The sequence below is a fragment of the Myotis brandtii genome, unplaced genomic scaffold, assembly GCF_000412655.1.
Source record: "Myotis brandtii unplaced genomic scaffold, ASM41265v1 scaffold38, whole genome shotgun sequence".
NCBI lineage: Eukaryota > Metazoa > Chordata > Mammalia > Chiroptera > Vespertilionidae > Myotis > Myotis brandtii.
This window is the reverse complement of record NW_005364596.1, coordinates 953,726-965,087: the sequence shown is the minus strand read 5'-3', so window position 1 is coordinate 965,087 and position 11,362 is coordinate 953,726. Positions and strand designations below refer to the sequence as shown.

Sequence of the window (11,362 nt, the reverse complement as noted above, 5' to 3'; positions counted from 1 at the left end):
TTATTATTGTATCGCTACTAATAGAGAAGGCTCGGGTGCCTACATTTTAACAAGGGGGTCATTCTTGTGATTTCTCCCCTTGACCTTATCATTCAGAAGCAATAATGAATCTCCCAACAGGCCTCCTTTCCCATCAGAATCTGTTCCAAATGTGATCTACCACATCCAAATCTAAAGCAAATCTCCCTTGGAGGCAAAGTGCAGAGATAAATTTATCTAATCCAGTTCAAGTATCTAACCTGACACGATTTTCTCCCCTTGACCTTATCATTCAGAAGCAATAATGAATCTCCCAACAGGCCTCCTTTCCCATCAGAATCTGTTCCAAATGTGATCTACCACATCCAAATCTAAAGCAAATCTCCCTTGGAGGCAAGTGCAGAGATAAATTTATCTAATCCAGTTCAAGTATCTAACCTGACACGATTATCTAACAAGTTTACCTTCGTTTAGTTCTGACTTTCCAATCCTTTTCCCTTCTGTCTCTTGGGCTTTTCAGGTGCAGGACTGCTTTGGCTAATTTCTTCATGTCTCCCCTTCTCTTCCATCCAGCATCCCCTGTACTCACTGAGGGTTACCTGGCTCTGCCTTACTAACTCCCCCGTTCATCAAATACTCACTGAGTACCCCAGTGGTCCTCGAATCTATGCATCGCTCTGAGCATCCGATTCCAGGACATGAATTTTGGCAAAAGGCAGGATCTGAATGTTTACATAACACGAGGGAAAGAATGAAAAGAAAACACTTGGCTTCTTTGGCAAGCTACCTGATAAAACAGCTGAAATTCAAGAAGCCCTTTGGTGAAGAGAGAGACCGCGAGCACAGCAGGAAGAAGGCAGAGACCCGGTGACAAAGGTTGAGTTTTTCTATGGCCAGCACACCCCTTTCCCAAATGTTCTCCAGAAAGCTGCTGACAGAGCTTTGGCAAAGGACCATCCTCCTGCTGGCTGATAAGCTAAGCCCTGTTTTATATTTAACTCCCTCCAGCGCCCGAGGGGTGGGGTGGGGGTGCACTGCTTATAAGGCAGCGGGGACAATTTCCTCGTCAGTCCTCTCCCTCCCGCTCAGCTCCTCTCCCACCCCGCCCCTCCTCCGCATTCATCCCTGAGTGGCTGGGGGAAACGTGCAGGGAGAGAAGCCAGAGAGAGGTGTGGGGAAAGTGAAAACAGGCTGCCCAAACCAGGGCATTCCCCCCATTTTAAAAAAAGGAAGTCTGCTGACGTCCGCCAGTTAGTTTTAACATCCTTTCGGGAGCAGCCTTTGTCTTTGGAAACAACAATGAACTTTGCGGAGGGAGACGACTCCAAGAGATACTGCATTAGAGGGAAACATGTGGCCATCATCTGCGCGGTGGTGGTGGGTGTAGGCTTGATCGTAGGACTCGCTGTTGGCTTGACCAGATCGTGTGACCCCGTGGAAAAGGTCCCCACCCAGGGGCCCCCCACCCAGGGGCCTCCCACCTCGGGCCCTCCCCAGGACCAGGGGGTCTGCCCCGCCAGCGAGGATGAGAGTGGGGGCTGGAAGAACTTCAGGCTCCCGGACTCCATCAGCCCGGTGCACTACGACCTGGAGGTGAAGCCGGTGCTGGAGCAGGACACGTACACGGGCACCGTGACCATCGCCATCAACGTGAGCGCGCCCACCCGGCACCTGTGGCTGCACCTCCGCGAGACCAAGATCAGCCGGCTCCCCGTGCTGCGCGGGCCCTCGGGGGCGGCGGTGGGAGTGCAGCGCTGCTTCGAGTACCGAAAGCAGGAGTACGTGGTGGTGGAGGCCGACACAGAGCTGGCCCCGACCCGCGGCGAGGGGCCCTTCTACCTCCTGACCCTGGAGTTCGCCGGCCAGCTGAACGGCTCGCTCGTGGGCTTTTATAGGACGACCTACGTGGAGAACGGGCAGATCAAGTAAATATTAATTTTTGCTCTATGTCCCCTCGACGCACATGCTTGCTTTCCGTTTCTTTTTTTCTTTCTTTTCCGCTTTCCACCTTTTCATTCGTTTGTTGGTCTGCTGTGTATCCTGGACGTCCACGCTGCCTGTTTTTCTGGGAGGCACAAAGTCTTGCCCTGGGGTCTGTTCAGAACCATAACATTTGAAAGTTTTGAGTGAACTGCACAGAGTGTAAAAAAAAGAAAAATCAGTGTAAGGCTTTTGTTCCTTTGGAAAAACTATTATATGCTAAACCATGTCCTTTTTATTATTTTATTTCTGTTAAACCTCACTGGAGGATTTTTTTTTCCCATTGATTTTGGAGGAATAAGGGAGGGGGGAGAAAAGAGAGAGAAACATCGATGTGAGAGCCGCCACATTCACAAGTTGCCTCCTGCACGTGCCCCAGTCGGGGAGGGGAACCCGAAACCCAGGTACCTGGTCTTGACCTGAATCGAACCCGCCACCCTTGTTCTCCGGCTGACGCTCTATCACTGAGCCACGCCGGCCAGGGCCAGATCCTTAATATTTAGTATAAACTAACTCAGATTTTTGAAATACATGTATTTGGCAAATTTCACTGGCGATATTCGTGGGTCCCATGGCGATGATTTTTAAACGGAACCTTTAAAATGCTATTACACTCAATTTAAGTGAAAGTCAGTACGTGTCAATTATAATTTTGACTATTTTACTAGAGAAAAGACATGGAAAGAGTATGTAAAATTCATGGAGTTGTCTTTTGTGACTCCATCTAGGAATGAAGGCAGGACTTCGTCCTTTATCTCATTTAGCCAGAATCATTTACAGATAAGCTTTCAATAAATACTGAGTCCACACATCAGTGGCAGCACATAGATACATCTTTGGACTTATTGCTGATGATGCAATATGCATGGGAATGCCTTATAAGCTTTTTGCAACATTAAAGATATATAGTTAAGGACATAAAAACATTTTCTTCCCCACAGTCTTCCAAGTGTGTGTGTGTGTGTGTGTCTGTGTGTGTGTGTGTGAACATTAAAGATATATAGTTAAGGACATAAAAACATTTTCTTCCCCACAGTCTTCCAAGTGTGTGTGTGTGTGTGTGTCTGTGTGTGTGTGTGTGTACACAACTTCATTTCCTGAGTCCAACAAAGATGTTACTTGCCTTGACAATCAATCAGAGGCTGCCACTAGAGTTGTATTAAAGGTATAAACTCAATGATCTTAAAAAACCTTCACACTGTGGGTGTGGCTCTTGTATCAAGGAGGAAGGCTACACCTGAAGTGTCACTGAACTTGAAACTGCTTTGACCTTTGCTTACTTAGATTCTGAACAGGTAAATGAGTAAGAAACCGTAGTATCACAGTTCAGAAATGTGAACCTGGGGCCAGCTCACTATACATCCCTTTCCCATGTTGTTCTAAGTATCTTATAGGGCAAAGGGAACATTTTGCCCAAAATTCTTTCTGTTTGTCAGAGAGACCCAAGTAGTAAAATAAAATATTTAAATATCCCTATCTTACTGTGTAGTACACTGATACATTGGGTAGAAATGCCAGTGTGAAGGAATCATGCTCCTATAGATGGTGTATCTTAATAGTAACCAAACTTCTTTATTTTTTACATTTTTCTGTTTATAAAAATTACATATGTTGAATGCATAGAAAATTATTAAAAAGGAAAATCAAAAGAACCAATAAATACTTCCACCATTCATTTGTAACCCATTAACATGTTAATGTAATTCTAATATTTTTCTAGGCGATCAAAATGGCAATCCATCTATATACCTTTTTAACTTATTATAAGCATTTCTTATTCATTCTTAAATATTTTTAAGAGCCAGATTTTTAAAATGGTACAATATTTCCCTGCACAAATGCACTATTTTTTAAAACCAATTCCCTGATGCACATTTGACTTGTTTCCAGAATTTTATTACTATAAAAAAGTCAGAAAAGAACATAGTATAAATACACATTGCCACAGAAAACTTGGAAGACAGGGAACATTTTATAGGAAAACATAAAAATCCATTTATAAGTCCATCGCTCAAGTATAGTCATTGTTAATATTTAGGCAAATATTCTTTTAGCATTTTTTTTCTGAACACATAAACATGGCATTATTATGCTGTGCACAGCATTATGCAATAGTCTTTAGGATATATCAACACTTTAACAAGTCATTTGCTATTCTTCCATATGATTTAATGGATACATGGTAGTTCATTGTATGAATATAATTTATTCAATTGTTCCATTAAGCCTGAGCATTTAAGTTGCTCCTATGTTTTACCTAGAAACACCTATAAAAATGTAATGAACATCTCTATAATAATATATAACATTTTCTAAGATTTCTTTAGGAAAATGGTCCAAACTACATATGTATAAATGCATGCACATGTGTATTTATACATATATATACTAGTACACACATATATACGATGCACATATATATGACACGTGCATGCACATATGTATTTATGTGTGTCTCCAAACCAACTTTCAAAAAGTATGTCCCAAATTACATTTCCACCAACAATGCATGAAAGTACCTACTTTTCTGAGCCACGCTAACAGTACATAATTTTTTAAAGTGTTTGCACTTTGGTGGAGGAAAGGCATACTATTCTGAAGAATATCCGCCTTCAAGAGATACTAAAAATTCTTTAGTATAAATTGAGTCAAAGCTTTAAAATTACTATTTCTCAGACTTTAAAACTGCTTCCTAGGTTGTGAAAATAATAGAAATTTCATCCAATTAAAGCCATCAAAATATTTCATAAAAATTCTATACATCATAGGAAGGCCAAAAAAATATGAAACAAGGTTCCATTAATAAATTTCTGTTACATATTTCATAAATTTAAAAGACACACACTGTGGATAGAGAGTTGCCCTGCGGACTGAGAGGTCCCGGGTTCAATTCTGATTAGGGGCACATGCCTGGGTTGCGGGCTCGATCCCCATTAGGGGGCATGCGGGAGGCAGCTGATCAATGATTCTCATCGTTGTATTTCTCTCCCCTTTCTCTCTTAAATATAAATATATTTAAGAAAACCACACACTGTACACTAAAATATGTATTACTTACTGTGATTCTTTGGATTATTTTACCGCACCAGTTAATTTTACCATAAAATATATGTGTGAGAGCTGACATTCGGAAACTCAGTTGTCTTAATTGTTGGGCAGCAAACACTATGCTGTCGCAAGATTGGTGAGGAAGGCCTGTGCTGCTAGGTTCTCAGGGAAGATTGGTCTTCCTGAGTTTGTTTTCATTGGTAGCTTTTGAGGCTCTCATATTACACAGGATGCTGCCAGTTGTGCACTGCATACACGCTTTGGAATAGCCCTGGCACATACTCAATAACTTCATTTAGGCTCAATGGAATACTTTTGGTTTGGCTTGTTAGGAAATATCTCAGACATATGAGAAAAAATGCATTTCTTTTAAGCCTTTGGACAATGCAGGCCTCTGGGGGTTCCCATCGCTGTCCATATAAGGATGGCAAGAGTGAATTCATTGGAGCAACACCATGCTTTCACATTATAGACTGAGCTTTGTCATATTCGAAGCTCCTGCAATTTAAAGCACCACTATAGTAATACACTTTATGCAATCAAAATCATATTCTCTGACTTTTTTGCCTTAATGTAAAATTTAACTCCAGGATTGAGTATTAGCAGTTTGGGATATTATTGTTGCAGCCTTAATGCAAACTAAACATGAATGAACTCAGTAGCTTCTTTCCCTCAAAATGCTAAGGTAAAGGAGAGTTGTAGAAGAAGGGCGAGCCAGCTTAGAGTTCCGTATGTCAAGCTGTCACCTTGCTGGGGACAGACTTGTAGTGAGGCTTAGGAGAAGAGCATGTGGAAAACTTAAAAGTCACTTTTCCTACTACTCTCTTAAGGTCTGAGAAAAAAACACTTAAAAAGGATTGAAACTTTTGAAATGTTTCCCTGCCCACACCACCCAAACTCCCATACTCTTTTCAGTTGTTCTTTTCCCAGAGTCCCCTCTACTCAAATCTCCAAGTATATAACAATATTTTTTTTCACTCCCAAGTTGAGCATTTCTTTCTCGGCATTTAAACTAATCTTACACAGCATTTCCCAAAGTGTGTCGCACAGAACTGCATGGGATAGCAATAGATTTTGCCAGGACAAAAGTAGGGGAGGGATACTGTGGCCAAATTAGTTTGTGCAATAATATTAAACACAATAGGATTTCTTGTATGTTTTTTAATGGTGAGACTTTTCAGGGACTTTCCTCTGACAGTGTCCATATGAATTTCCAGAGACTGCCACAGTGTAGTTTCCCTACCTTATGTGACTGGACTCTTCTGTGGGTCTCTGAGAGTAAGCTAAGCCTCCCTTGTTCACTGCCTGGCACACACTGAACACTCCAATATTATTGGATGAATATATGGGAACAGTTCACACTGGCTTCTCCACTCCTAATGTCCTCTGGCAACAAGCGGGGCCAGGCCGCATGGCTACGGCCCTTTCCCAGGAAGGAGTCCAGCTTCCACCAATGACATCTCTACCTTCCAAATCAGGGCGGAAACTTTCCTTGTTTGTTTTCTGTCCATCTTGTTGAAGGGAAGTGGAATTGGTACATATTTTCTTTGTAAATTTAGGAACTCGATCTTTATGGTTTAAGGACTGAGATGATTGGAACTGATAGAAATTACAAGGATTTAAAAGGAGGACAGATGGTTTCCAGTTTGAGTTTTCTGGATCGTCCTCAGAACATTGGTAGGATTGACACTGACTTTAACAGTATGGTGGGATTTTAATAGGCAAACTGAGAAGGCAAAGCAAGTAAAAAGGAAAGGCACCAAGTCAGAAGAGCAGAGTGGGGAGAAAATTAGTTTGTGGGAGAGGTTTATAGGAAGAGCTTAGCTAGAGATAACTCTTGAAAACCCACGAGAAAGGAAAGGAAGGATAGCAGATGAAAGGCATTATGCAAGAAAAATTAACTGGTCACCATTTGGAAGTGGATGGTGAAGGAAAGAGCCAAATTCATACATGGGTATATGGGAGACAGTGCAATGACCCGGAAAGAGATGAAGATCAGGTAGGACAGTGGCTTCAAGATAGACAGAAGATGACACAATGGAGAAGGCAGTTTGGAGGAAAGGAATCAGGATTTACAAACTGACTATGCAGAGGGTTAAGGTAAACTTATGGGCCTAGGATGTCCCAGATACCTGATCTGAGTAATAGCCACACATTAATTAGAAGAGAAGAACCAGATTGAGAAGGGAAGGTCTTAAGTTCAGTGTCAGATGTGTTGAATGCCTGTCAGACATCTAGGAAGATGTCTAGGAGGCATTTGGATAAATAAATCTGCAGCACAAGGTGAAGGCTTGTGATAAAGATTTAGGAGTTAAGTGGAAATATGGTAAAAAAGGAAATCAGTGGGATGGTCTTAGGTCAGTGTGTTTGGTACATTCCCACATGCGTGGGTGTGTATGTCAGTTTATTCATTATATTCTTAGATCGCTATGTCGAGCTATCAGTATATCCATTATCAATGAAGAATTGATTTTTTTGGGTCTTGTTTACTTGTTGCAAGAAGCTTAGTAATTTATTTTAGGAGCAAGGAAACAAAAAAGATTTTACTTGGCCTTGCATGTCTTCTACATAGGGAAAGATAATTGGAAGATAAAGGTAACTAATGAACGGTTTCATTCAAACCACCAAAAGCATGTTGGAATCTGAATAAGCAGGATGGGCTGTCTTGCACTGATCAACTTCCCTTCTTACATGTGGAACACTCGCTTTGGTCTGCACTGACACGTAGCAACCGTGGCTGCCCCACTTGTGTCAGAAGCCTTTTGTTTAAGGTTTTTACCTAGACCAGTGATGGCGAACCTATGACATGCGTGTCAGAGGTGACACGCAAACTCATTTTTTTTGGTTGATTTTTCTTTGTTAAATGGCATTTAAATATATAAAATAAATATCAAAAATGTAAGTCTTTGTTTTACTATGGTTGCGAATATCAAAAAATTTCTATATGTGACACGGCACCAGAGTTAAGTTAGGGTTTTTCAAAATGCTGACACGCCGAGCTCAAAAGGTTCACCATCACTGACCTAGACCTCGCTATTTATTTTGCTGGATTAAGTCATCAAATTGCTGAATATAGCCTGAGAGTCTTCCTTGGAAATAGTCTGCCAGATGACTTATGAGATAGTAGTGTGTTGTTTTTTTTAAATTTTTAAAAGTTGATTCAGAGTGAATTGCATCATCTCCTCCTCTCTCCTCAGCTTTCTCTAAAGTCACGTTGATGTGACTTACTCAGAGAAGTCAGAGGGGTGTTCTTCCCTTTTATAAATTAATAAGCTACATAGAATTATATTTTTAATGTGCTGGGCCTCGAAAGGGGCTTATTAACATAGCATAGCAAGGCCCCCATGGGAAAGTGGTTTACCTCAGCGCCTGTGCCTGGCACGGTAATTATCCAGAACAGACCCAGCAGTCACTTATGAACATACTGTGCTATTAGCCTGGCTTTCCGCATTAATTTGCAACACAATTCAGCTGATTTTAAAAACGAAGGTTTAATCACTGAATAAAACCTCCCCAAAGAAGTTGTCGTCTAAAACTGTTTTGTACTGCTCTCTCATATGCCTCCTTTTCAAATTTGCATATATATACAAAACTTTAGTAACTTTGGATGGAATTAACATATATATAATTGATTTCAAAGAGGAAGGGAGAGGGAGAGAGAGATAGAAACATCAATGTTGAGAGAGAGTCATTGATTGGCTGCCTCCTGCACAGCCCACAACCCAGGCATGTGCCCTGACTGGGAATCGAACTGTGACTTACTGGTTCATAGGTTAACACCAAGCCATGCCAGCCAGGTGAATTTAGCATATTTAAATAGCTTTTGAGTCAAATAGGAATTCATGAGAAAAATGTTATTTTAAAAATTTGTTATATCACCTATAGTATTTACACACAAATTTAAAAAAAAATTGTTCCAGTACAGATATTTGTGTCTGAATGAATTTTGAAGTCTGTTGGTGTGGAAGGTGCTACATCATAAAGCAGAGCCAGGCTCACCTAAGCCTGGACCTACGATGGCAGCCTGGTTGGGACTCTGCTTCCTGATCTCGGGTTGGTTACAGGCCTTTACTTGGGAGCACTCTGTGCAAAGCTGTTTTGGGGGCCTAGGCATCTGGTGTGGTCGCAGGATGGAAGGATCTTAACCAATCGAGTGGAGCCTACATGGTCTGAATACTGGATTCACAGTGTTGTCAATCTTAGAATGTCCTTTTTTTGTAAGATATGTGAATGAAGTGTTGGTGTCTCATTTGGGACTTTTTCTTTTGGTTGATTAAAGTTGCATATGCTATGTGAGAAAGGAAAGAAAGAAAAGAAAAGAAAGAAAGAAGAGAAAGAAAGAAAGAAAGAAAGAAAGAAAGGAAGAGAGAAGGAAAGAAAGAAAGGAAGAGAGAAGGAAAGAAAAGAAGCATAGCTAGCTTTCCAGAATTTAAGAAAATAGAATGAGGTGTATCCTATCCCATTATGCAAATTTTAAGAGAGTTTCAAATATCACTACACATGAACTACCCCTCTTTCTCCTCCCAGCCCTAGGAAGAGGCCTGATGTGCTTTGGTAACCAGCTTTCATAGATGAGGGCACCGAGAATGGTAGGTTTTGTAATTTGTGCAAGTACACATGAGGGGCTAAAGACTGATTAGAATCTAGGAAGTTTTACTTTTAGAAGAGAATTTCCCCCATAAAGTCATATTGGTTCTACAATTTAGAAATAACAGGGCACATTTTGTAACTCTTCTTGGTAATTCGTGTCACTTGGCCTACACCAATGTACGTCCAGATTACTGTAGCTGCATGGGTTTGCCGTGATTAACATTCACTGACAGGACCAGCAAACGCACCACACAGAGACATTTCCGACACTGTTCGGTTCATTTTTAAAGTACAGGATCTCTGAGTTTTCAAGCACAACCTCTTTTAAAGAGAGATGGGGAAAGGACTGAAAATTCTTCGCTTTCTTGGGCCCTGAGGCATAGAGCTGAGACTGGTAAAATGGTTGAAAACCTACCCCGTAGCTATTACTTAGGAACATGTAATTCAACACCCTCTTCACCCTCACCTTCCACACACAGAGGCGTGTACACACACACACACACACACACACACACACACACACACACACACACACTTATATTCCCAAATTAGTTAGCTGGTTTATTTCTGAGGTGAGACTAAGCTGCAACATCCTTGCAGAGTGACTTTTGTTTTTCCTCTGCCTCTGAAAGAAATCAGAAGCCAGAAGAATTCAGAAGAAAGGGGCAGCTGACAAAACATGGGATTGGAGCTTGGTGCAGCTGAAAAACCTTAGTACCCCAGCAAGGTGTACAGGTTTCTTTAATCCTGGTGTATTTGCAATTTGCTGCAATCTGCACGGTGTTAGAAATTTCAATGCTCTAGTTAAATTATGATCACGGAAACTCATCAGTAATTACTTATTGAAGAATAAATTCTTGGCTGAGACTTTTTTGAGTAACTTTTTATTTTGAAATAATTTCAAACTTACAGAAAAGTTACATAAATAGTACAATTAACTCCTAGAAACACTTTACCCAGACTCACCAATGGTTTACATATTGTCCTAGTTCCTCTCTCTCCCTTCCCCCTTCAATGTCTGTCTCTCTCTCTCTCAAGTATATTGAAACACTGTTTCCCTTTACCTCAGCATTCAGTATATATTTCTTAAGTACATTCAGTATATATTTAAGTACATGTTCTCCAACAACCACAATGCAGTTATCAAAACCAGGACATTTAATATTGATATAATATAATTACCTAATCCATAGTCATAATTAAACTTCATCATTTAACCACAAAATGTCCTTTTGAGCTATTTTTTCACAGTTCAGATTCATTATTGCTTTTAGTGTCATTCCTCTTTAGACTCCTTTAAACTAAAGAGTCCCTTGGTCTTTCTTTGTCTTTCACAACCTGATATATATATACATATATATACACTAGAGGCCTGGTGCATGAAATTCATGCACGGGGAAGTGGGGGAGTCCCCTCAGCCCAGACTGCACCCTTTCCAATCCAGGACCCCTCAGGGGATGTCCAACTGCTGGTTTAGGCCCAATCCCAGGGATCGGGCCTAAACCAGCAGTCATACATCCCTCTCACAATCCAGGACCACTGGCTCCTAACTGCTCACCTGCCTGCCGGCCTGCTCATCCCTCACTGCTCCCCTGCTGGCCTGGTTGCCCCACACAGCCTGCTGTTCAGTCGTTTGGTTGTCCCTCACTAACCCCCTTGCTGGCCTTGTCGCCCCACACAGCCTGCTGTTCGGTCGTTGGTCTGGTTGTTTCGGTCGTGACAGCCCCTGGCTTTTTATATATTAGGATATATATATGTTTTTGGT

At 41.3% G+C, this 11,362-nt stretch overlaps 1 protein-coding gene across 1 annotated transcript in view; it reads left to right on the top strand.

Annotated features, from left to right (window-relative positions):
• Window positions 1-987: 987 nt before the first annotated feature.
• The window catches only part of ENPEP (glutamyl aminopeptidase (aminopeptidase A)), an 89,613-nt gene continuing 79,238 nt past the window's right edge, over window positions 988-11,362 (top strand). Inside the window, exon 1 of the mRNA XM_014544714.1 lies at window positions 988-1,904. Within this exon, the coding sequence (XP_014400200.1) occupies window positions 1,279-1,904 (626 nt within the window). The 5' untranslated portion in view covers window positions 988-1,278. The remainder of the gene's footprint in view (window positions 1,905-11,362) is intronic.